General features: G+C 38.7%; 1 protein-coding gene across 1 annotated transcript in view; it reads left to right on the top strand.

Annotated features, from left to right (window-relative positions):
• LOC149153722 (Acyl-CoA N-acyltransferases (NAT) superfamily protein) overlaps positions 1 to 27,848 on the top strand; it is a 111,900-nt gene that overhangs the window by 68,342 nt on the left and 15,710 nt on the right. Inside the window, exon 3 of the mRNA XM_089440755.1 lies at positions 6,170 to 6,302. Coding sequence (XP_089296881.1) covers positions 6,170 to 6,302 — 133 coding nt within the window. The remainder of the gene's footprint in view (positions 1 to 6,169; positions 6,303 to 27,848) is intronic.

The following is a 27,848-nucleotide window of genomic DNA, read 5'->3' as shown; positions in this document are numbered from 1 at the left end:
ATTTGCTGGGGCTGAAATTCTGAACTCTACTGCAGGTTGAAGTTCTGCTGCTGCAAGGTCAAAGTTCTAGGTCGAAGTTGTTGCTGGGAAGCTATCATTTGGAGAAGAAGGAAGGGTTGACTTGGTGATTGGAGGAAGTCTGTGTCTAGGTCAAAGAAGTCTTGGACTATCTCATCTTGTCTTTGAATTTACTGAAGGAAGAATTTTGACTGGGTTTTCCCCTTATAGGGGTTTTGCCCTGGCTGTCTGCCTACATCTTGTGTCTCTTGTTCTTGTGATCTTCATATACACATAAATTGGTAATTGCTTGATGAAACATAATATAATAAAGAAGTAAAAGAAGCCTACATAGTTCACAAGTAATTATCAAAGAAGAGAGATCAAATCCTTATTACTACTAGCATTGATTTCTCAACATGGTTTCAAAGCTAAGGACGAAGAAGGTTGTAGATCACTTCGTTGGCTTGAAAGAAAAGGTTACTCCCTCTATGACAAGTTACTTGAAGATGGGATTGAATATCATAAGAATTGCAGGAAGCTGGATTGGAATGATCATCTACATCTTACCTAAGAAAATCAAAAGCGAAGAATTCTTGGCTGTACTTACAGGTACTCTTGATGATAACAATGCATGGATCATTGATAGTGGAACATCAAGACATATGACAGTTGAAAGTGGACAATTCCATACTCTATCAAAGGAACAAATCATCTCATGCAGTGGAGCTAGGAGACAACAACAATTATGCAATCAAGGGCCTCGTATCTACATCATTGAAACTGGAAAATGGAGCAAAGCTACACCTCAACAATATACTCTATGTTCCAGGTTTGAAAACGCATTTACTTTTAAGATAAAGGGGGTATGGTTGCCTTTGTAGATGGTAAAGTTTTGGTTTGGGGAAAAGATTCAAGCATTAATAAGGCAAAAGTTATTGGAGTTCGTGAAGGAAGACTATATAGAGTTATAACACCATCTCCTCAAGCCCTAGTTCACATGGAGATCAATCCTATCGAATTATGGCATAGAAGTTATGGGCATATACACTACAAGATAATTCCCTCACTTAGTCAAATGGTAAATATCAAAGAAGATCGTGAAGGAGTATGTAAGGGATGTGCTCTGGGAAAGATTACAAGGAAGCCTTTTACAAGCAGTGACACAAGGTCTAAAGAAATATTAGACCTCATTCATTCCAATGTGTGGGTCAATGTCTATCAAATCTCTTGGAGGCCATCTTTATGTGACCTTCATTGATGATCACTCTAGAAAACATGGCTCTATCTTCTCAAGACAAAGGATGAAGTATTTAAAAAGTTCAAGGAATTTAGATCCGAAGTGGAGACCTTAACCGAAAGAAAGATAAAAACTTTGAGATCCGACAATGGAAGAGAATACACTTCAAAAGAATTGATTGCATATTGTAAAGAAGCAGGTAGTAAGAGGGAGCTCATTGTTCCCTACAACCCCGAGCAGAATGGAGTTGCAAAAAGGAAGAATAGAACCATTGAAGAATGCATAAGGAGGGAACCTCCACCATTTTATCAAAAGATAAGTATCTTGTTCCTTGTTTTCTTTGTTATGTTTGGTTTCCCTCTTATATCAAGACTTGTTTGAATTATATGCTAATAACCTTTTATATTTTCTGTGTTAGGAAATCTTGTTGAATACTCAAGGGTCATGGAGAAGACTTCAAAGGATAGACTTGAAGTATGAAAGAAGTTCTATTGAAACCCTTCAAGCATTAATGTCCTACAAGGTTTGTTAAGAAACAACCCAAGGTATGTCTTAGCCTATAAGCTTTGTTACAAAGATCTCTTTATATAAAAGTACGATCATTCTTCTTTTAAATTTTGCTCTACATTACTAACATTGTTATGTCTAGGGTTTTGAATCGTAAGAGATTCTTGTTTGGGTGATTAATCATTAGATTGAATCTACCCTCATTATATTTTGATCATTCGTATGGAACCCTAAAAGGTTCTCTATAAAACCCTAACCTAAGGGTATGTCTATAGTTATGAAACCCTAGTCTACTTAGGGTTAATGATGAAGTCTAGAAATCCTATTCTCTTGTTTAGAGTCTTGGTATTGTTATAATAAAAACCCTAGTCCTTTAGGGTTTGCTGTTAATGTTTAAAATGAAGCCCTAGACCTTTAGGGTTTGGTAAATTAGGGTTTATGACCAAAATCTTTATAATAGTAAGAATTCAGGATAAAATCCTAAGTGTATATTTGTTTGTATGACCAAAAACCCTAGTTTGAATAAATTGTTGTATATCTAACTTTGATGTATTGACATTTGTATCCTAGGTTTACCTAGTAAATATTGATGAGAAATGCATCCTAGATATGTATATTCGAGTATGCTAACCTAATTGTTGTTGCTCATGTAAATTCTAGGGTTTATAACAAAGCCCTATTAGAGATTGATATTCTAGGATATGATATTGTTTTCAATATGATTTAGCCTAGGGTTTGCAACAAACCCTAGTAAAAGTCTGTCATGTAAAAGCATATTGTTGAAACCTTAGATAGTACTATGATTGGATTGTTATTGGATCACTGAGATCTAAGGCTTTGTGTCTCGAAGATGGAATCTAGGGTTTACATTAAGTCATGGTAGAATCTGTCATATATCTCTAAAAGTAATATTGAGGCCCTAGATATAATGAGACTGATATCTTGGTTGAGTTGCTCGAAGTCTTGATGATAAAGTCTAGGGTTTATGACAAAACCCTAGCAAGAAGTTGATGTCTAGCATATAAAAAGATGTATCTCATGAACCTAACTAGGTTTAGCTGTTTAATATCCAAAGTCTAATGCTTCCATTGACATGATTTTGATATAGCTAACTTCATGCTTCTGTATATTTGTTTTTTGTTGTACATGCTATTAAAGTTTTGCAGGGACACATAATAAAGATGTTCATATAAGCATGATGAAGGAAGCATATGAATGATGATGATCAAGGAATGAAGCCATGAAAGGTTCTTCGATGTTATAAAAGAAAGAAGTTGTTGATCTCCCTAACTTAAGAGGGAGGCTGGATAGAAGAAAGAGTACATGGCTTCTATCCTTGATTTACATTAAGTCATGGTAGAATCTGTCATATATCTCCAAAAGTAATATTGAGGCCCTAGATATAATGAGACTGATATCTTGGTTGAGTTGCTCGAAGTCTTGATGATAAAGTCTAGGGTTTATGACAAAACCCTAGCAAGAAGTTGATGTCTAGCATATAAAAAGATGCATCTCATGAACCTAACTAGGCTTAGCTGTTTAATATCCAAAGCTTCATGCTTCCATTGACATGATTTTGATATAGCTAACTTCATGCTTCTGTATATTTGTTTTTTGTTGTACCTGCTATTAAAGTTTTGCAGGTACATAATCTTCAAGATAATAAAGATGTTCATATAAGCATGATGAAGGAAGCATATGAATGATGATGATCAAGGAATGAAGCCATGAAAGGTTCTTCGATGTTATAAAAGAAGGAAGTTGTTGATCTCCCTAAGTTAAGAGGGAGCCTGGATAGAAGAAAGAGTACATCTCCCCAGTTGAGAGGGAGGGCATATTATGATAGTCATGATAGATACCTTGAAGAAGAAATTGGAGAATGAATTGGTGCTACTGAAGAAATGAAAGAAGAAGAAATCTTTCGACAAATTGAATATGGATAATTTGATGATGATATTAGCAACATCTGAATAATTGAGGACCCCGAAGGTTTGTGCTTACTTGTATATTTGAAAGTTTATTATTGATTGGGGTTTGTGTTTGTACAGGTAAAATCTCTCCACAAGAAGATTGAACACTCTGGAAGCATGCTTGGACAAATGGATATATCTAGTTTGAGTATTTTAGAAGCATGCCTGGTTTGGTTGACATTGCAGGTTTGGTTGATAAAGAGGGATGTAGCATCTAATGGTGGATGCTTGGGAGGATATTTGGCCGACTTATGTGTGTTTGCTGTCTTGATCCTGAAGAGGGAGGGTGGCGTTGGTCTTGGAGCTTCGACCTTGGATACACACCTAGATCCCTAGGTTGATGGTTACTTAGTTAGCCTGATGGTACCTAGAGTGGTTGAAAACTTTAGTCAATCTTAGTCCCACCCGGATAGATAACCCTGGTCAGGTATCTAGTCCATGGCATTGAGTGTGCCTGAACTCTTCGTAGTTCATGTGTTTTTGAGATCTTCCATGCACTTATATATGCATATATGAATACCTCCCTAGTTAAGAGGGAGTGTTGAAGAATGTAACTAGGTTTGGTCTTCATAATTGTATAATATAATTTATTTGTCAAAAGAAATTTTATAATGACTTATTAAAGCATGGGTTTCATGCTTGGGTCATCATGTTTATAGGTCAAAGCCTCCATTGTAGGCTTCTAGGTTTTATATTGAGTCAATAGAGTCATTGTCAATTTTATTAGACCCTTCTTGGGCTTTTGTATCATGTAAAAAGAATTATTTTTGAGTCAAATAAGTCATTTGACACCTCCACACCAAGTCAGCCCTATCTTGATGAAGTCGGCCTACATTAGGGCAATTCGACCCACAAGAAGGCTATATATAAGAGGCAGTTCGATTCATTTGCTACACCACCAACAAGTTCGATAGTCAAGAAAGAGAGGCAGAAAAATGCGAAATTCCCAAGGAAGGAAGAAGTTTGCTGGAAGAAACATATTTGATGTTTTGGGCTATCAATTCCTCAGACACGTGAAGTTACTGGGCATTTGTTGGGGCCGAAATTCTGAACTCTACTGCAGGTTGAAGTTTTGTTGCTGGGGAGGCCGAAATTCTGCTGCTGCAAGGTCGAAGTTGTTGCTGGGAAGCTATCATTTAGAGAAGAAGGAAAGACTGACTTGGTGATCGGAGGAAGCTTGTGTCTAGGTCAGAGAAATCTTGGACTATCTCATCTTGTCTTTGAATCTATTGAAGGAAGAGTTTTGACTGGGTTTTCCCCTTATAGGGGTTTTGCCCTAGCTGTCCACATACATCTTGTGTCTCTTGTTCTTGTGATCTTCATATACACATAAATTGGTAATTGCTTGATGAAACATAATATAATAAAGAAGTAAAAGAAGCCAACATAATTCACAATTATCAAAGAAGAAGAATCAAACCCTTATTACTACTAGCATTGATTTCTCAACAGGACAGTGGGCCATGATGTGTTCCACTTGAGTTATAATATGAGGGCTAACCAAGAATCAACAACACAAACCCTCCATATTTAGCTTCCACATGGTTGGTAGCAACATACTCCCCATTCTAGTTATTCATGAGCAAGTGGAGCTTGAAATCAAGGACCTTGGCCTCTTGAAGGAAGGTCATATCAGCGTGCAAACTAGCCATGACACCCAGGACATTGGCATGTTGATCATTGCCAGATGCCCCTGACATTCAAGGCCAAACATTTCTGCCTCATGGGCAGCTCAATTCAAGTCTCTGCTTGAGGACTGCAAAGGAGGTTTGAACATGAATAATCATGGAAGGGGCACCATTGACAGAAACATGGCCTGCTGAGTTGATGAGATGAGCGAAAGTTTGAGAATGGCTGGGAGCATCATCTGAAGCCTACTGACATGCTGATAGCCCTGCCTGTAAGGGCCATCTGCTTTATCCCACCACCTCAATTTACACCTGTGAAGGCACACTGCTCTGATCACCTTTGTTTGGCACCTAGAGGCAAATTTTACATTGAAACTTACTATTGTTTCTAGGATTTTTAAAATATGGGTTTCCAGTTGCATCATCTTCCTGTAAGAGTTGAACCTTTTCCAGTGTTTCATAATTAATGGTTTTCACTGCATGATCACACCTTATGACTATTTTCATCTTTACATTATCTGGAATAGATGGTCCTATAAATTAGCTGTTTTCAGAAGAGCCAAACCAAAACCACTCTAACGCAGATGTTTGACAGACATTCTTTTTGGTTATATATTTTGTTGCAATTACACAAATTGTTTCTAAACAAGCATGCTATCTTTCGTTTCCCTATGATGACGCACTTGTAAAGAGATTTATGATATTAATGCATTGTCTTGTATAGTTGCCAGCATTTTATTGTGTTGTATTATCACCATATTGTATATTATGTTAAATGGCACTGTCTCATCTGTGGTGTTATTTAATTCTTTTGGAGTTGTTTGCAGTCATGGGAAAAGTTGAAGGACAGGGTGAATCTTGGCATGGCCATGTTACAGCGGTGACTGTAGCCCCTGAATACCGGAGGCAGCAGCTAGCCAAAAAACTCATGCACTTATTGGAAGAAATAAGTGACAAAACGTAAGAATGGTGGCTAAAACATTTCCTCTTTGAACTTCCTCTTTCTGATTATAAGATGCAATAAAATATTTGTTGAAATGTGGATAGTGAAATAAAAGAGAAAACATCATAAGCGGCAATGAGTGATACAGTTGCTTCTTTTTATACTTTACTAATAAGTATAATTGCAATGGTAAGATATGAGGATATTGTACCAATTTATTTGTAATTTATAAAAGTCTTCATGAAAAGAAGATATAGAAATCTAAAAACAATAATGAGAACAGAATTAAGAAGGAATAATTGCTTATTGTGTTTATCTCATACTACTTTCTACAGGTTGCTCATTACATATTTTACAGTTATATTGATGTTCTCTTGTATCTTTCTGCCCAGTTACTATGGCTGAATTTTGTGTTCTTCTGTCTTTATGGACACTCTTCTCATTGTTCTGGCTTGTATGGCAATAAAGAAATACTCAAAGAATTCTTATAACAGCTGGCAATTTTGTTTATAGATAAATATATTTTTGAACTGCAAAATTAACAATTTGTTTAAACTTTATTATAAATTCTAATTATTAATTGGATGGAAACTCCATCCCTATAACTACTGAACCATGTACATCACTGACCCAACTAACTACCATCAACTACTAATGAGTTTGACTAGTATCTTTCATTTTGTTGACTACTGTCAACATGAGCTGTAGTCAAAGAAAAATTGGTTTGGAAGTTGGAACAACTCCAAATAAACAAGAAACTTAGCATATCTTCTATGCTCCAGCACTTCGATCTGGACGTTTGTCAGGGAGCATCATCCTTGTTGAGTGAGCCTACGTTAAGCTTTTCTACATGGCTGTGATTGCTTTGGTGTTGCCATTCATTTCCTCTCACTTTTTTTTTTAAACAGAAGCATATAGTATTTTGTATTAAAAATAGGCTGCAGCTGAGCTGGTGAGCATGGTAATACAAAAGGGATGTTGTCTCTTAAAACAAAATCAGGATAACCATTGAGTAGTGTGGAATAGAAAAGTCTATATCATCCTTCACAGAGGATTTCAAAAAGCTTCTACTGGTGTAAACTCGAAAGAAGACACCTAAATTCAGAACTGTTATACCTAACATAAGAAGACCTGATACTAATAAAAGACATGCTTGCTGCACATCTCATCTGCATTAGCAGGCTGTGGTTCCTGATTATCCAAGTCCATGTCTTCTAGCATTTGATGGACTGTTTCCTCTTCTTTGGGTTCATCAGGAACAGAATTCATTGACATTGTAAAATTAGAAGCAGATTGCAGAACATGTTCCTCGTTGAATATTTTTCTTCAACACCTGAATTTTTCCTTTTTGTTGCAGGAGGAAAAAGACTCCTAAAATCAGAACTGTTGTACATAAGATAAGAAGACCTGATACTAGTAAAAGGCATGCTTGCTATGCACCTCATCTTGGCCAGCATTACTAGGCTGCGATTGATTGCCCAAGTCGATGTCTTCTAGCATTTGATGGACTGTTTCCTCTTCTCCGGGTTCATCAGGAACACAATTCATTGAAATTCTAAAATTAGAAGCAGATTGAGAGCCCTTATTAAGATTGCAGACCATATTCCTCAGCATTGGACGTTGCTTCAACCCCTGAGTTTGCCTTTTTTGTTGCAGGAGGTTTTCCATAATCATTGCATGTTGAAAAATGCTTTAGTGCTCATTTTCACAGACCTTAGTTGTTACCAAGAATATGGATGTCGTATTACTATTGATGAACCTTTAATGCCTACCCAAAAACTATGTGCATTTCCTGTGTTTCTTTGTGATGGTTACCATGGTTCTCTGGGTAATCTATAACCGAGAACTGCTAAAGTGCTGTAAGAAACCCACCTGGATATCTCTTGGAAAACCCATGAAAGTTCTGAGTTTATCAAGTCTGGTTCACTGTAGTATTTTAACGAACAGTTTGTGTGTGAAGTGCTGTAGGTGACTTTTTAGATATTTATTCTCAAATAAGCATGCACAGAAGCCATACACACCATAATGAAGCATCCAAATATCATAAAATGATTTCTATTATGCTCAGAATGTATATATTGCCGATACGAAGTCAATTATTATAATAAATTCAAGCACGAGCAGCCCTTTCAGCTTTAATATAAAACACACAGTGAATGATAGGAATAGAAGAACCTAATAGGAGTTGAAGAACCTAGGACTTAGTTCAGCAATTAATCTCCAAAAATATCAGTCACAAGGATGTAATGTAACCAGCAGTAAATGCTCAGATATACAAGCTTCAGTGTAGCTGTAGCAGCGGTCTAGAAGTTTGATACAATGCCCAGAATTTTCTTCAGCAAGTCATACAAGTGCTGGAGTAAAGAAACTCGTCCTTCCCATTTACAATATACAAGATATAGTTGTAGAGAATGCCAAACCAACGAATAGGACTGAGGGATGACTGGAAGAGGAATACGCTGCCCACAGATAGTTTCAGAACTCAGCCTCCATAGTATACTCCATGCACAGCGGCAGAGATGGTCACACACAGTCAGGGACAGAGGCAGCTTTGTCCTAGATTCAGCCACAAACTTGCTCAGCAAACCAAGAAACCTTGAATTCTGTCCTGATAAGAAACTCGGCCCTTTTCAGCACTATAACTCAGCTCAACAATGACAATGACAACTTAGCTCCAAAACAGCAGTTTTCATTTGTCCTTCTGCTAGCAAAGGAATTGTCCAGTCTGAAAGAGAACTCGGCCAGCAGGATTGAGGAAGGAAACTCGGCCTCACTTCAAGGGAAACTTGACCCACTGTTATGGCTTGGAAGCTTGACAACTTTGTGGGATTTCTCAGCCTGTCAAAGAGATTGATAAACTCAATATTAGAAATAAAATCAGCTGATGACACCTTTACTGCAAATCTTCTTCTCTTTGGTAGTGCAATGGTGAAATATGAGTCATTCCACTCTCTAAACCAACTAAGGCGTATAGTTTCAACACCAAAGCTAGCAATGGCAGTTAAGGTTTTCCAAACCCTAAGTTTTTCTCCAAAAACTCTACAAAGCTTCCTTTCTCGAATTGCAAGTGATAGAATGAGTAGAAAGTCCTCATTTTTCCCTTTTTATAATTTAGTGGCTACTTTTGCCTCCATTTTAACTTTTTAATTTTATAAAATCACTTTAGGAACTTTTCACTTTATAAAATGAAAGTGACTTTTCATTAGCCTAAGATATGTCCCCCTTTTCACCCCTTAAGCACTTATAATGTTTTTCCTAGGCGAATAATGTTCCTTATTAAAATCCGCCCTCCCCCCTAGCGTACAGGAACATTATTACGCTTGTGGAACCCCGTCTTATACCTCCTAATCACTTGGGGACATTACAGTCCTCCCCGCCCAAGATTGCTTGCCATCAAGCAACTTTGGTTCTGGATGTTTAGCACTTGTTCATCTTCCCAAGTGGCATTCTCTACAGGGAAATATTTCCACTTTAGGTACTCCTTCATAGTTCTATTCCTTAGCTTTTGCTCCCTTGTCTCCAGAATCTCCTTTGGGACCAAAAATAGCTCTCCTTCCTCATCTAATGGAGAGAGCTCAATGGAGGTGACTATATGCTTCCCCAAGGCCTTTATGAGGCACGAAATGTGGACAAAGTTGTGAATTTTGCATCCTCCAGGAAGCTCAAGCTCATAGGCTACTTCCCCATCTTGTCTCACGATCTTGTATGGCCCAAAAAACCTGGGTTTCAGTTTTTCTGCCCCTTTTCTCTGAGTGATGACTATTGATGGGGTTGAAGACGAAGGTATACCATGTCTCCCACTTCAAAGATGTGCTCTATCCTGTGCCTGTCTGCATACACCTTTTGCTGGTTCTGAGCCATCTGCAAGTTGTCCTTGAGGACTCATAAGATAGCTCTCCTGAATCCAATCTTTAGCCAAAGGGGCACGACTATCCCCAAATATCCGATCTGCAAATGTTGGGGCATCATATCCATACAACGTTTTGAAGGGTGTCATACCAATGGACATGTGGAAAGTGGTGTTGTAGCAGTGCTCCCCCAAATGCAACCACTTTACCAATGTCTTTTGTTGGCTAGCTACAAAGTTTCGGAGACAGCCCTCCGGTCATTTGTTGACTATCTTGGTCTATCCATCAGTTTATGGGTGGTAACCAATGTTTTACGGCTCCGACTCTGACTCGGACTCGGCCGAGGATCGACTCCGACTCCGACTCTGACTCGGTAATGACTCGGCCGGCTCGATTTCAATGACTCGGTCGTTGTAAAAAATACATTAAATATTTATTTTTTTATTAAAAAACATAATTTTAAATATTTTAAACATAATTTTAAAGATTTTCATTCATGTTTCCAAACACACAGTGGGTGAAGACAGTTTTGGAATTTATTGAAGGTGCTTGGCCCTTTCTTCTAGACCACATATGTATTATACTATTATGAAGTATCTGTGGCTCCATTGAAGCTACCTGGAACTATAATCTTGAGCAGTCACATAAAATGCTTGAATCTCCATGTTCATTGCACATGCTAAGTATGAGTTCTGTTGAGGTTATGACAATGTTTGCATTAACAGTTTTGTTGGTGACTCTTCATCCTACAGCAGCATGTAAAAGTTACACAATTAACCAGTCCTATTGTTTGCAGCATTAAGGTGATTGAAGAAGTCTTGGTAACAGTATGGTGGTGGAGCACATACATGTGCATTGATCTTTGGATCCTTGATCAGAATTTCTGAAAGGGTTTGTATTGTTGATATGAGTATTTTCATAAACATTATTGTCCATACTGTGATAGACAGAAGATGCAGCCTTCTCTTCTGTAACTTTTGATCCATCACATGTGAAGGTTTAGGTCTAAATATTGACTCTACCGTAGTCACTATCAATACCCTGGTTTCACAGTCACTACAACTCTACAGGAGTAAGTTCTGAGTACAGTGACAATGACACTATCAATAGTATGGTAGTATATAATAAAGTTGACATGATATAGATGCATTACATTACCTTTAGACAATACCATTGATCTACATGACATCACAATGCCCTTGGTATGTGACAGCATTAGCACTAGCAGTCACCCTATTGACACCAGTGACTTCTATATTGTGAGACAGTGACCTACTAGTATTGACAACGAGACAACCTTTACTTTGATATGTGACTATGACCGTGAAACTTTGGCAACAGTAATAACACTATACACCTTCAGCAAATCTTCACCTTCAGTAATAACACTTATATTGTGATTTGGGGAGTGACTCGGCCAGCTACCCGGCCGGGTTGACCGAGTCACATATGACTCGGTCAACCGAACCGGGTAGCTGGCCGAGTCACTCCCCAGGCCTTTGACTCGGTTCGACTCGGCCGAGTCGGAGTCGATTCGGCCGTTTTGTAAAACAATGGTGGTAACTAGTGCTCAATGTTCGCTTAGTACCCACAAGTCTGAATAATTCCTTCCAAAAGCCGCCCATAGATCTACTGTCTCCATTGCTCATAACGTGTTGGAAAATGTAAGTAGGTTGAGTCTTCATTAAATGTATTTGAGTCATGTTGTAATGTACTTGTCAAAAGAATAAAGAAAATAATTATTATTATTATTATTGTGACTTATTAAAGCATGGGTTTCATGCTTGGGTCACCATGTTTTAGGTCAAAATCCCCATTGAGGACTTCTAGGATTTATTCTGAGTCAATAGAGTCATTGTACTTTTAAAGAGACCCTTCTTGGGCTTTTGAATCATGTAAAAAGGTTAAGTATTGAGTCAAATATGAATTATGTTGTCTCCACATCAAGTCGGCCTTAAGATGATCAAGTCGGTCTCAGGAGAGCTATTCGACCTCGCCAAAGGACTATAAATAGAGCAATTCGAATTCCAACTTCAATATCTCTTAAAGCCGGAAGAAGTGCGAAGTAGGAGGAGGAGAAGGAAGTGCGAGTTTGGTTTAGGAGAAGGAAAAATGGAAAATCGAACCTTTGGTGCAACTATCTCTCTCTCTCGTGCCCCAGTTTGGAAGATCAAAGTTCTCTTGTTGATGTCGTAGCCATTTGCTGTGTGATGCTGCTAGTAGTAGAGGTCAAAGTTACTAGTGTTGGAAGTTGCCACATCAAGAAGCTATATTGGGCCAAGATTGAAGGTTCTGAGTGAAGATCGAAGTCTCTAAGGCAAGGTCAAAGTTGCTGGGTCGAAGAAAGTGCTGATGCTGTTGCTAGGTCAAGAAGGATCATCTTCAAGTAAGGAAGAAGGCTGACTTGGTGTGGAGGATAATTTGTGTCAAGGTCAAGAGTCTTGGAACATCTCTGGAAAACTATTGAAGGAAGAATGACCGAGTTTTCCCCTAGAGAGGGGTTTTGCCCTGGCTGTGAGCCTACATCTGGTGTCCATTGTTTATGTGCTATTGCTTTGGTAATTGCTTGATGAACTAAAAGAAAGAAGATATAAAAGAAACCTAATAAGAAGTCAATAATATCACAACTAATTATCAAGTATAAGAAAATCTTTCTGCCTTTTTGATTTTCTAACATGGTATTAGAGCTTTGGTGAAGAAAGAAGAAAAAGACAGTCTCAAGCACTTGATCAAGGAACCATTCAAAAGGGTTATTTCAAGGAAGAAGTCCACTATATTCAAGGAAGATGTCTAACACAATCAAGGGAGAGAACAAGCTTGAAGGAGCCTCAAACTACAGGTCTTGGAAGAAGAGGATTGACCTTGCCCTTGAAAGGAACAAGGTACTAGACTTGGTCAAAGGAAAGTAAAGAAGCCAACAGATAACTCCAATGATGCTGACAGAGTAAAATTCAGAGAATTAAAACTGGTGGCTATGACTCTAATGGTAGAAGGAATAAAGGACAATCCTGTCCTATTCATAGCCAACATCAATCATACTCGGGAAATGTATGAAGCCTTGTCAAAGTTATACACTATTAAAAACATTGGTCAAGTGGCAAGCTTGGAGAATGAACTAAGGACCAAAAATATGACTAAAGAAGATACAGTGGCCTCCTTCTTTGTGAAGATAGCAAGAATCAAAGATGATCTTTTGGCCATTGATGAAATTGTTCCAAACAAAGAACTTGTGATCACTTCTCTATTACGATTGCCACCTACTTGGGGTGCATTTGCTACAAGACTTAACAATTGGAAGGAAGCTCCCACTTTTGAAGAACTATGGACTGTCTGCAGTCAATAAGAATTAAGGATCTCTCTAGTTGCCAATCCTGAAGGAGTATCAAATGCTTACATTGCTCAACACAAAGGAAAGAAATTGAAAGGACCAAGAAAGAAAGTAGACATGTCCAAGATAGAATGGTATCAATGTCATAAGAAGGGTCACTACATAAGTGACTGTCCCGACAATCCAATTAATAAGAAGAGAGATAGAGATCATGCTAACATTGCTGAAGAAGAAGACCTAAAGAAAGTCAATCCCGAAGAATCTGATATAAGGGACTTACACTATTAAGTCCTTTTCTTTTAGTCTTAGATATTCTATTTTGTATTTCTGATGTTTAGAATTTATAGGTTTTAACATATTTTTTTTGAAAAGTCATTTTTTTTTGTTTTATAAGTTTAAAGGTATTCCTCAAGCTTTGGAGGGAGCCCCCAACAACTCGCAAAGATAAGTATCTCATTTCCTTTCAGTTTTTGGTTTCATGTACTCATTTAATTTTGATTATATTAAATACTAATCACCATTCTCCCTCTATTGTCTTGATTAGGAAGACATCTGCTATATCCTTAAGGTGTATGGAAGAAAGCCACCCAAGATGAGGTTTGTCAAGAAACAAAGGTATGCCTTAAACTGCAAAACATTGATTTCTTTATAGTAAATGCTTATTCACTTGACAATTTATTACTAACATTCTTGTGTCTATCTATATTGAATCATATTGATTCTTGATTTGGGTAATTCATCAATTGATAAATCTACCCCACTTATATTCTTAATTGATTTTATAGAACCCTAGACAAGTTCTTTGGAAAACCCTAAACTAAGGGTATGCTGACAATGTGTGAAACCCTACCTTGCTTAGGGTTATTGTGAAATGCTATTTGAAGTTCTTGTTGATGATGTCATGTTTAGGATTTTGGTATGATCATGAAAACCCTAATTTTTAGGGGGTTGAAATGATGTCTAAAATCCCGAACTTTTGAAATTTTGGTATTGCGGGGTTTGCTTTGCTATGTTATCAAACCCTAGAACTTTAGGGTTTGGTTGGGCCTATAAGCAAAACCTTTGTTACGTATTTGAAAGCAAGATCCTAGGAATGAAACCCTAGGTATATTTATGTGTCCGTTTGGTCGAAACCCTAGCTTGGTCTAGGCTAGTATATGTCTAATATATTAATGTTGTTTGACATATGATATGCTTATGCATGATAATGAATTCCTAGATATGTGTGTTGACCTAATTATTGATGGTCATAAGTCTTAGGATTTAATATAAGTCCTTGTCTGAGATTCTAGGATGATGATATTTGGAAATCTAGGGTTTTGCAGCTAAACCCTAGTAGTAGTTAAATTCTCTAGTATGTGTGATATAACAATTTGAGATCTATTTATATAATGATTGTTGAGATTGTGAAAATGAAATTCTAGGGTTTTGGAGTTAAACCTTAGTAGAAGTGAAAATCTCTGATGTATGATGACAATGTGATAATTTAAGATTTGTGCAAGATTGTTGAAATCTGAGTTTTAGTTATGATTGATGGTTGATTTAAAATTTGGGGTTTGCAACTAACCCTTGTGGAAGCTGGTCATGTTGATGACTAAGCTGTGATTGGTTTTGATTGATTAATACTCTTGTATGAAATCTAGGATTGGTATAAAATCCTAGTGGAAAGTCTAACATATGAATTTTGAAAGTTGTTAGATGCCTTGTAGATCCATATTTGTTTGAATTGTTTCTATGGTTTGCTACATGTTGTGGTAGGGTATGTCATACCTCTGGAAGAAACGTTGAAACCCCAGATGTTACAAAAGTTGTTATGAAGTAGTCTAGGGTTTATGACAAAGTCCCTAGCAAGATGTTGAAGAGTATATGTCTCTTGCTTGTAATTAAGTTTGGATATCTGATATGTATAAGGTTGAAATGCTTCTGTAATTTTGATATGACTAACTTCATGCTTCTATAGATTTGGTTGTACTTTCTATTTAAGTTGTGCAGGTACACAATCTTCAATATGGTGAAGATGTTCGTTGATATGATAAGCATGATGTGGATGATGATAACTCTGATGAAATGATTGGAAGCCACATAAGATTCTCTGATATCGAAGAAAAGAAGTTGATCTCCCTGGGTTAAGAGGGAGCCTGAATAAGAGAGATCTCCTTGAGATTAAGAGGGAGCCTAGATAAAGGGAAGCTCCCTGGTTGAGAGGGAGGGCATAACATAGTTTTGATTGGAGAATGCATTTTGGAAGATATGTTGCTGGATATAAAGTAGGAAAGGAAAGTGTATGATTGAGGAATCTTCTGTCAAAGATTCGGTTGATAGTCCTACTATGATAAGAAGCAACATCTGTTGTCTGAAAGACCTCGAAGGTTTGTATTTGATTATGTACATATGAAAGTATATTATTGATTGGGGTTGTGTTTGTACAGGTGAATCTCTCGAAGGTTTTTGATAGCATGCTGGTTACCAATCAGTTTGATTGGGAGAGATTGGTTATCCTTGATCTGCTGGTTCAAGAAGTGTTGAGGCTTTGTGAGTGAAGCATTGCCTGGGAGGACATCTGGCCAACACTTTGTGTTGATGTCTAGGTCCTGAAGTTGGAAAAGATGTTGTTGATTATAGAGCTCTGTTTTTGGATACACACCTTTGTGTTGATGGTTAGCGAGTAAGCCTGATGGTACCTAGAGAGGCTGAAAGCTTGAGTCCAACTTTAGTCCCACCCAGATAGATTGCCTTGGTCAAGGATCTAGTCCATGGCATCACAATGCCTAAATTGTTGAGAGACCAATGGATAGATTGCCTTGGTCAGGAATCTAGTCCATGGCATTGTGGTTCCTAAAGTTCTTCATGGTTCATATAGTTGAGATCTTCCTTGTACTTGTATATGATGAATACCTCGCTAGTTAAGAGGGAGCTTTGGAAAATGTAACTAGGTTCGTTCTTCCTTAAATGTATCTGAGTAATCTTGTAATATACTTGTCAAACGAATAAAGAAAATAACAATAATTATTATTATTGTGACTTATTAAAGCATGGGTTTCATGCTTGGGTCACCATGTTTTAGGTCAAAGTCCCCATTGAGGACTTCTAGGATTTATTATGAGTCAATAGAGTCATTGTAATTTTAAAGAGACCCTTCTTGGGCTTTTGAATCATGTAAAAAGGTTAAGTATTGAGTCAAATATGAATTATGTTGTCTCCACATCAAGTCGGCCTCAAGGAGGGCTATTTGACCTCACCAAAGGACTATAAATAGAGCAGTTTGAATTCCATTTGAAACACACTCTCTCACAAGCAAGTTTGATATCTCTTGAAGCCGAAAGAAGTGTGAAGTAGAAGGAGGAGAAGGAAGTGCGAGTTTGGTCTAGGAGAAGGAAAAAGGGAAAATTGAACCTTTGGTGCAACTATCTCTCTCTCTCGTGCCCTAGTTTGGAAGATCGAAGTTCTCTTGTTGATGCTGTAGCCAGTTGCCGTGTGATGCTGCTACTAGTAGAGGTCGAAGTTGCTAGTGCTGGAAGTTGCCACCTCAAGAAGTTGTATTGGGCCAAGATCGAAGGTTCTGAGTGAAGATCAAAGTCTCTAAGGCAAGGTCGAAGTTGCTAGGTCGAGGAAAGTGCTACTGGTGTTGCTATGTCAAGAAGGATCATCTGCAAGTAAGGAAGAAGGCTGATTTGGTGTGGAGGATAATTTGTGTCAAGGTCAAGAGTCTTGGAATATCTTTGGAAAACTATTGAAGGAAGAATTACTCACTGAGTTTTCCCCTAGAGAGGGGTTTTGCCCTAGCTGTGAGCCTACATCTGGTGTCCATTGTTTATGTGCTATTGCTTTGGTAATTGCTTGATGAACTAAAAGAAAGAAGATATAAAAGAAACCTAATAAGAAGTCAAGAACATCACAAGTAATTATCAAGTATAAGAAAATCTTTCCGCCTTTTTGATTTTCTAACATAATGGCCTTTGGCAACCCATGCAATAAAAAAACCTCCCTAAGGAATAGCTCGGCCGCTTGTGCTGCTGAATACTTGGATGGTATGGAAAAGAAGTGTGTGAACTTCATAAGCCTATCCACCACTTCATATATGCCGTCTTTACCCTGCACTTGAGGTAGCCCGGTGATAAAGTCCATGGAGATGCTCTCCCATTTCTTCTCAGAGATAGGGAGTCGCTGCAACAACACTGTCAGATGAGTATGTCCAGTTTTGTTGCATTCATTCACAAATCTCAACACATCCATCTTGAGGCCCTTCCAAATGAACCTCTTCCCGATTTCCCTGAAGGTTTTTAAGTAATCCGGGTGTCCTGCCAAAGGTGAGCTGTGATTTTGATACCATATAGATCTGATTCTTGTAGTAAATGACATCACCCACGACTCACTATCTGTCATCCTATATCAATCCTTCCAGGACTTCACAAGTGAATTTGTTCTTAGATTATTCTACAAGCAACGACGACTTCCAATCATCTTTTATCTTCATGAGTGAGAGAGTGGGTGGCATTCTCGAAAGGGCTTTTGGTACTACATTGTTTTTTCCCTTGACATACATGATCTCAAAATCATAGGCCTGCAATTTGCTAATCCGCTTTTGTTGTCTCTCACTCAGCTCCTTCTATTCCATTAGGAACCTCAGGTTATTATGATCTGTCTTTACTTTGAACATGTTCCCTATGAGATATTGTTTGAACTTGGCCAAGGCATGCATAATGGTCAACATCTCTTTGTCATAAATTGAATAATGCCGATTGTAATCTCTGAGTTTGTGGCTCTCAAATGTTATGGGGTGGTGATCCTGCATCAAAACTGCTCCTATCCTTGTCCTCGAAGCATCACATTCCAGCACGAATGGCTGGGTGAAATCTGGTAGTGCAAGCACAAGGCACAAACTCATCACCTGCTTCATCTTCTCAAATGTTTCCTGTGCTTTATCGATCCAATTGAAAGCCCCCTTTTTGGTGAGGTCTATAAGAGGTGTTGTCAACTACGAGAACCCCTTAAAAAACTTTCTATAGTATGTGTAGAGGCCAAGGAAGCTTTTTAGTTCAGTTACATTTTTTAGGGTGGGACATTCGATGATTGCCCTAATCTTCTCCCCATGAACCTGAGCCTTGTCATTCCCAATCACATGACCTAAGTAGATCATCTCTGTCATGCCGAATTCAGACTTGGATTCCTTTGCATATTGTTCCCGTTCTTCTAGAATCCCCAATACCTCGTCCAAGTGCACCAGATGGTCCTCCCAAGTCTTGTTGTAGACAAGTATATCATCAAAGAAAACCAACAAGTACTTCCACAACTGTTTGTTGAACACGTGGTTCATGCATGACTGAAAAGTTGCAGGGGCGTTGGTTAGCCCAAATGGCATAACCAGGAACTCATAGTGCCCATAATGGCACCTGAAAGCTGTCTTCAGGATAACCTGCTCCTGAACTCGAATATGATGGTAGCCTGAACGAAGATCTATCTTCAAAAGATACTTGGCTCCCCTCAACTCATCCAACAATTCCTCTGTCTTAGGGATAGGATACTGGTTTTTTATTGTCCTCTTGTTAAGGGCTCGATAGTCAATACACATCTGCAAGGTCCTTCTTCTTAGCCATCACTACTGAAGAAGCGAAAGGACTCAAACTAGGCTGAATGTGACCCAACCTCAACAACTCCTAAATGGTCTTATTAATTCCATCTTTGTAAACCCTAGGATGTCAGTAGGGGCAGTTTATGACTGCCTTCCCACCCTCCTCCAACTCTATAACGTGCTCAAAGCCTCTGTCTGGTGGTCTACTTGGAGGAATGTTAGCAAAAACCTTTTGGTGTTTACGAAGCAATACCTGAATGTCGTTTGAATGCTGTTGCGACTATTTTTGCTGTCTGCTGTCTGTGATGAAGCACTCCATTGCTCACTCAAAGTCGCCCTTCTGCAAGATTGCTTCCATGCTGTTAGATGATACTATCTTTAGTGGCTACTAATGCATGTTGGGTCTAAGCGTTTTGTTGTATAAGTGTGAATGGCCCTACCTGGTAGTGCAGGCATGGATGCCCTCTGCACTGTTAGACCCTTCTCCATAGGCATGTTCCTTCTTAGTGGTAGTCCCTTTATTTGCTATCTTGCTCATCAGATCCACCATCTCCATTTGGCCTTTAGCCAAATCATTTAGTGCACTGAGCAAATTGTTGAATACTTCATTTTCTTTGTCCCCCATGTCTGGTTCTTCCCTTTCAAGTGTTTCTTCTATCCCCTTTCCCTTTCTACGAGTTTCTTCTTCCTCTCTTCTCCTTTAAGGAGTTTCCTCTTCCTTAGAAATGGGCATAGGCTCTTTGACCTTGTATTGTCTTTTGTAAGTGACATACAAGCGATCTTCAAAACTCATTAATTGTGGTTATACGCTGCCCCTTAGACCTCACAATTGTCCAAGGACATGCTCTTATATCACTGTAAGATACCTACCTTGACATCTCTTGGAAAACCCACAAAAGTTCTGAGTTTATTAAGCTTGGTTCACTGTGGTATTTTAACAAACAATTTGTATGTGAAGTGCTATAGGTGAATTTTTAGATATTTACTCTCAAATAATCATGCAAAAAACCGTACATGCCATAATGAAGCATCCAAATATCATAGACTGATTTCTATTATGCTTAGAAATATATATATTGTTGATACAAAGTCAATATCATAATAAATTCAAGCATGAGCAACCCTTTTAGATTTAATATAAAACACATAGTGAATGATAGGAATAGAAAAACCTGGGACTTAGTTCAACAATTAACCTCCAAAAATACAAGTCACAAGGATGTAATGTAACCAACAATATATGCTTAGAGATACAAGCTTTAGTATAGTTGTAGCAGCGGTCTAGAAGTCTGATATAACGCCCAAATTTTTCTTCAGCAAGTTGTACCAAGTGCTGGAATAAAGAAATTCGTCCTTCCCATTCACAAGATACAAGATATAGTTATAGAGAGTGCCAAACCAATGTATAGGACCGAGGGATGATTGGAAGAGGAATATGCTGCCCACAAATAGTTTCATAACTTGACCTCCATAGTATACTCCACGCACAATAGCAAAAATGGTTACACGCAATCAAGGACAGAGGCAACTTAACCCTAGATTCAGCCACAAAGTCGCTCAACAAACCAAGAAACCTCGACTTCTGTTTTGATAAGAAATTCGGTCCTTTTAAGCACTATAACTTAGCTCAACAATGATAGTGACAACTCAGCTCCAAAACACTAGTTGATTCGTCCTTCTGCTAACAAAGATTGTCCAGTCTGAAAGAGAACTCGACCAACAAGATTGAGGAAGGAAACTCGACTTCACTTCAAGGGAAATGCGACCCATTGTTATGGCGTGGAAGCTTGTCAACATTGTGGGATTTTTCAGTTTGTCAAACTGAATGATAAGCTCAATATTATAAATAAAGTGAACTGATGACACTTTTACCTCAATATCTTATGCAAATCTTCTTCTCTTTGGTAGTGCAATGGTGAAATCTGAGCGATTACACTCTCTAAACCAACTAGGGTGTATAGTTTCAACACTGAAGCTAGCAATGGCGTCTAGGGTTTCCCAAACCCAAGCTTCTCTCCGAAAGCTCTCCAAAGCTTATTTTCTCAAAATGCAAGTGATAGAATGAGGAGAAGGTTCTCACTTTTCCCCTTTTATAATTTAGTGGCCACTTTTGTCGCCATTTTACCTTTTTAAACATTATAAAGTCACTTTAGGAAATTTTCACTTTATAAAATGAAAGTGACTTTTCATTAGCCTAGGATATGTCCCCCTTTTCACCCCTTAAACACTTATAATATTTTTGCTAGGCAAATCATGTTCCCTTATTAAATTTTTCCCCGCCTTAGCCTACGGGAACATTATTAGGCTAGCAGAACCCTTTTTTATGCCTCATAAGCGGTTGGGGACATTACAAGTGCCCAGTTAGAGCATACACGACATATTTCAAGAGGGAGCAATAATAGAACATCCAACATTTCAGTTGCATACTCTACAATTTTCTCATTCAAGTATTTCAACACGATGATACCTTCAACTTTCTCTTCTAGTGCTTGTTTTTTTCCTCAAAAAAAAAATCATAGTTTCATTTCATCAAAAACATGAAACAAAATTACATTTTGTATATACACATCTAGTGATGTGTATTTGCTTGGATTTGCCTAGATCCATAGCATGGCAAAAAATGTTCATAGAGCAGAGTTGTCCCGTTAGGACTCAATTTTTACATATCTGAATTTTTATACAAAGATACATGAGTTTCTGTCATAAAAAGGCGAAAAAACGCCCCTAGATATAGAGTTGTCCTGTACATCAAAATAATTATTAATAGAGAGGCTGAATCAATTTACTACAACAGGTTGATATTCTTCCATATAGGGCCCATGGTATTGGAAATAATCAACATCCTTGTATTTGTTGAAAATGTAGCAAGTAAAGGTCTTCTGGCTTGTGCCTTAGCTAGTGAAGAGCTCGATTTGTCTCTTTCAGTATGAGTGTAAGCTCATGAGTTAAACTTCAGTTAGGATGAGTTTATTTCCAGTTTACTGGAATAATCATCAAGATGGCATGCATAGAGTTGGAGCTTCAGTAAAGTGGAGTTTCCGTCAGTTTGACTAGAGAACAAGGTGGCAGTTACAAGTTCAGTTAAAGCGAGTTAGTCTTTAGTCTTGATTGAAGGGAGAACGAGTTAATACTCTAAGTGTTGAGTGGAGAGAGAATCAGTTGGACTCTCAGTTGACTCGTCAATTAGAACTTGAGTTTCTAAATAGAGCTAGGCCCCTTGCATGCTGGAATTGGGTCTATAAAGAGGAGGATGAAGGCATGAAAAATTATAAGTTTTGTGCACAAGGTTTCTGAGACAAGACAATTCATGAGTTTGTGAGAGAGTCTTTAGATTATGGAGAGCGCAAATCTTGTGTCCTAAGAAATAGGAGATCACAAGTGCACTAGAATTTAGGAGATTGATTGTGCGCAGGGTTGAGGAGTTGGTGTCCTAAGAAAAGGAGGTAGGAAGTACACAATGAAATAGGAGGAATTGCGCTAGGATCTAGGAACCTCATGTGCACTAGGAAATAGGGACCTAGTGCGCAAAGACCAAGGAGGAGAGCAATTTTTGTAGGGCAAGTCAAGGAGGCAGCAAAGGACCAATTGCGAGCTAGAGAGTCGAGATCAAGCAATGATCAAGGCAAGCCGAGATCAATTGTATCAACTGAGATCTGTGAGAAGAAGCTAAATGCTTTCTTAGAGGGACAAATTGCTTTGTAATAGATCCAATTGCTCAAGAACAATCAATAAAATTACACATCAAGGAAGCATGTTGTCCCTGTTGGGTTTCTTGAGAAAACAAGTGTGTTAATTTGTGTGCATGTGTTTTTACCTCTCAGGTGTTTTTATTTTGCTGTTTCTAAATGGTTAAGAGACTCTATACCTTAGTGAAAGTAAATTACGTTTCATTTTTTAGTTGCCTTGTTTTCAGTTATTCATCTAAGTATTTGCAGAGTTTCGTGGAAATCTAACAAAGTATCAGAGTAGAGATCAGTATAAAGACCAACACCAAATTGATCAATCAATGAAGAGCACAGATCAATCAGAAGGCTTGCGCTAGAGTTTGAAGAGTAGAGCAGTTCTTTTGATAACAGTATGGCGTTCCAAGGACTAAGATCAAAACACAGTTTAGTGGGAGTCTCGAACTTTTGCTCATGGAAGCAATAGATCTCAGTAGTGTTGGAAGATAATGGGTTGCTCGAGTTTGTAAAGTAGCTAATAGTGCCGCCTCAAGATGTCCAACAATTGATCCAACACGACAAGAATGATACCAAGGTGAGGAGGATCATTCTTGAGGGTGTCAAAGACCATATTGTCCCTTATCTCCATGGGAAGAAGACAACATATTAGATGTTGAAAGTCATCTTCTGTATCAGGGTTCCAGTGATGTTAGGAAGCTTGCATTGAAGGAGAAGCTAAGAAGTATCCACATGAGAAAAGGAGAGCCCATCATTACGTATCTTTCCAAGTTCACCCAGGTACATGATGAGCTAGTTAGAGTGGGTGTTATTGTAGCAGATAGTGACCTTGTGAGTCTTGCGCTTTTGGGACTTCACAAGTCTTGGGAGAATTTCCAAGATGCAGTTAGTGGCAAAGAGAATCTTCTCGGTTGGGAAAGGTTATGCTTAGATTTTTGTTCAAGAAGACATACAAAGAGGGATGAGAGCTAGGAGATTAGCTTCGATAGAGGACAAGGAGAACTTTGCCTTGGTAGGAAAAGGTAGCCAAACCAAGGGCAAGAAGGGCCAAGGAGAGGTTGAGTCTGGTCAGAAGGGTGAGAAGAAGAAGGATCTGAGCAATATCAAATGCTTCCATTGCCATGAGTTTGGGCACTATGCCATTAAGTGTCCTAATCCGAAGGAGGAGTCCAGTAAGAATGATGTGGCTCCATTAGTTGAGGTAGATGCATTTTCTTCTCAGTTCGAGAAATATTTCTCATTGATAGCTTGCATGGCAAGCTCAACAGGCAACACTGTATGGTATATAGATTCAAGAGCATCCCTTCCATATGATTGAGAACAAGGAATATTTCAGCCAATTGAAGGAGAAGGACATGCATTTTGACATTGAGTTAGGAGATGATGGCGAGTATGCAACCAGGGGAGTTGACACTGTCTATTTTAAGTGGGAGTCAAGTAGCTCTCTCCATCTTAGAGATGTCCTCTATGTTCCAAGGCCGAAGGAGAATCTTGTTTCAATGGCTACCCTAGAGGACAAGGGTTATGATGTCATCTTTAGCAGAGGTAAGGCTTACCTCAAGCACTTGGCTTCTGAATGTAAGAAGTAAATAGGTGTGAGGATGAAGAATCTGTACCTGCTACAGGTTGAGACAGGCGCAACCTTGAGCAGCAAGACAGGAAGTGCGCAAAGTAGAGACATGAGGGTTGAGGAGAGCAAAGCTTTGAGGGAGTCCTTAGAGTGAGAGTAGGTTAGAGCTCCCAAGAAGGAGCCTCAACCAATATCACAGTGTGAGTCTCGGCTAGTTAGCAGGTTGGTCGACCAGTAGGATGATGAGGAGAAGAGACCAAGATGAGTGGAGGCAGTGACTCAACCGACGACTCCCAACACAGGGAGGAGGAGAGCCAAGTGGGCCAATCAGGAGGCCTAGGAGCGAGTTGAGACTCCTAGCTCTATGTTCAGGTAGAGTAAGCAACCATAGAGGTACACTAGGTATATGGAACTGATGATTAAGTTGATAGACTTGAAGCTAGAGGGAAAATCAGTAGTAGGCTCAGATGGGGTGTACAAGGTGGATCATAGGAGCATAGTTGGAAGGAAGAGGTCTTCAGACTAGATTTTACAGTAGGAGACAAGGAAGTTTTCTAGTTTGTAGGGAGCAGCTACAACAACAGATAACATGGTGGTGTTGGAGACGAATCCAGGTGGAGGAGGTTCTTCTAGAAGTACCTTCCTCGTTAAGAGGGAGTGTTGAAAATGTAGTGAGTAAAGGTCTTTTGGTTTGTGCCTTAGCCAGTGATGATCTCAATTTATCTTTCTCTCAGTATGAGCTCATGAGTTAGAATTCAGTTAGGATGAGTTTATTTCTAGTTTACTAGAATAATCATCAAGATGGCATGTGGAGAGTTAGAGCTTTAGTTAAGTGGATTCTCCATCAGTTTGATTACAAAACAAAGTGGTGGTTACAAGTTTTGTTAGAGTGAGTTAGTGTTCAGTCTTGACTAAAGGAAAAACGAGTTAATACCTCGTGTAGAGTGGAGAGAGAATCACTTGGACTCTTAGTCAACTTGTTAATCAAAACTTGAGTTTCTAAATTGAGCTAGGACCCTTGTATCCTCGAATTGGGTCTATAAAGAGGAGGACGAAGGCACAAAAAATCATAAGTTTTGTGCACAAGGTTTGTGAGACATGACAATTCATGAGTTTGTGAGAGAATCTTTGATTGTGGAGAGCGCAGATCTTGTGTCCTAAGAAATATGCGATCACAAATGCGTTAGAATTTAGGAGATTGATTGTACGCAGGGTTGAGGAGCTGGTATCCTAAGAAATAGGAGGCAGGAAGTGCGCAACGAAATAGGAGGAATTGCGCTAGGATTTAGGAGCCTCATGTGCGCTAGGAAATAAGGACCTAGTGTGCAAGGATTTAGGAGGTTTCTAGTGTGCAAAGACCAAGGAGAAGAGAGCAGATTTTGCAGGGCAAGTCAAGGAGGCAGCAAAGGAACAATTGCGAGCTAGAGATCTAAGATCAATCAGTGATCAAGGCAACCCAATATCAATTGTATCAATTGAGATTTGTGAGAAGAAGCAAAACTCTTTCTTAGAGAGACATATTGCTTTGTAATAGATCCAATTGCTCAAGAACAATCAATAAAATTCCACATCAAAGAAGCAGGTTTTCCCTGTTGGGTTTCTTGAGAAAACAAGTGTGTCAATTTGTGTGCATGTGTTTTTATATCTCTGGTGTTTTTATTCCACTACTTCTAAATTGTTAAGAGACTCTGTATCTTGGTGAAATTAAATTAGGTTTCAGTTTTCAGTTATTCATCTAAGAAGTTGCAGAGTTTCATGGAAATTTAATAGTGTTCAACGATCAACCAAAGCCCCCTATCCAACGCACAACCCACTTTAGAAAGTTGATCCACAATGACATTCCTTCCCCTGTAGATGTGGAGGTAAGAAAAAAAGCTAAAATGTTTGCTTTAACCTCAATAAGTCCTATATTAGATAGGAAAGGAGGATGTTCCTACATGGTTGAACCTCTTTTATCCAATTAATGATTAGCATGGAATCTCCAAAAACTTGTAATTGGTCACATTCTTTTTCCCTTGCAAAAGCCAAAAGGGACTTGCAAGCCAAAAGTTTTGCATAGTTGTTTGTCCCTCTCTCGAAACCCATTTGAACATGAAAATAATACGTTGAGGAAAGGTTTCAAACAAAACCCCCACCGCAAAGAATGGTCGCCTCCTTGTTAGGCACCATGAAAATAGGCCCACGGAATAGAAGTATCTAGCTCTTCTGCTACTATATGCCAAAGGTTTTCTGAGTCTTTTGATTGTGGAAAAAAAACAAGAATAGAGAGACCCTCAACTGCTACCCTATCAGGGGAGGAGGAAAGGTCCTGAAAAATGGCCTTATTCTTGGCTAACCAAATTCCCCAACATATAATGAGAGGAATTGCTCTGAAGGATTTTGTTGCCATATTCTGTATCTATTCCCGTCACACCTCATCAATAAATTGACCTATCCAAACACATGCCTCTCCCAGAATAGAGTGACATGTATTCCATACTTGTACAATGAAAGGACATTCTAAAAACAAGTGCTCAGTGGTTTTTGCATTCATTTTGCATAAAGAATACCATCTTGGCCCAATTTTATTGCACTTTTGCATAACCTCCCAGGTTGGGGCTTTTTTCTCCAAGATACACCACATAAAAATGTGGGCCTTTGACAAGCATTTTGATTTCCAGACCACTTTCCACCACCATTTCTGTTCAGCGTTTCGTTCCACTACATTTAGGTGAATGTACCCAAGTTTAGGAGTGTAGGTTCCATAGGGAGAATGTGCCCAGACTAGTTCATCCTCTCTTTCAGATAGCCTTATATGGGCCTTCGTCAGTGCTTCCAAATACCTGTTCCATTCCTCATGGAAGCCGTCATCTAGCTATCTCTCGTTGATTTCCATCCTTGCCTCCAAATAGAAGATTGTGCTAGGTTATCTATATGAGACAATCTAGAGTTCTCTCTCCCATAGATAGTCTATTAAAGGTTGTGACAACTTGTGTTTGTCACTGCTTCTTGGCCATGGATCTGCGTTGATTCAAACTTTATGGCGATTGCCCACTTTCCATGCTAGGCCAGAGTCAATTAGATCAAAAGAATTTAAAACAACTCTCCAGATAACACAAATATTAACTTGAGGTTTTTCCTGCAATCTGATCCACTCTTCAATAGAGCTTGGTGTAATATATTTCTGATAGACCACAGTGGACCAGAGACTATGAGCTAATAGCAAACACTAACCACATTTTGCTACCAACGCTTCAGAAAACTTGAAGATGTTTTTTAGAACCCATCCTCCAAGGAGTTTTGTGGTTGTAATGATATTCTATTTGATCCAAGGGAGTACAAAGTGCTCCTGAGTACAAAGGAAACCCTAACCCTGATGAGACAACCAAATCTAAACCCAATGGAACATGCATGCAGTCGATTGAAACTAGGGAAGAGACCAGGGAGAAACCCCACAAACCCTACGAGGTTGAACATTCCTGATCCTGAGATGATAGGGTTTAGCATTGGGGATGTTGAGAAATCACCAGGGCAACCATTTAAGGTTGATTTCTCTTACTTGATAATTGCTTGTGAATATATGTTAGCT

The sequence above is a fragment of the Pinus tabuliformis genome, chromosome 9 (assembly GCF_031772625.1).
Source record: "Pinus tabuliformis cultivar Carrire ecotype Pingquan chromosome 9, CPIR1, whole genome shotgun sequence".
Taxonomy (NCBI): domain Eukaryota; kingdom Viridiplantae; phylum Streptophyta; class Pinopsida; order Pinales; family Pinaceae; genus Pinus; species Pinus tabuliformis.
Note: the sequence above shows the minus strand (reverse complement) of the source record. Positions and strands in the feature narration are given on the sequence as shown.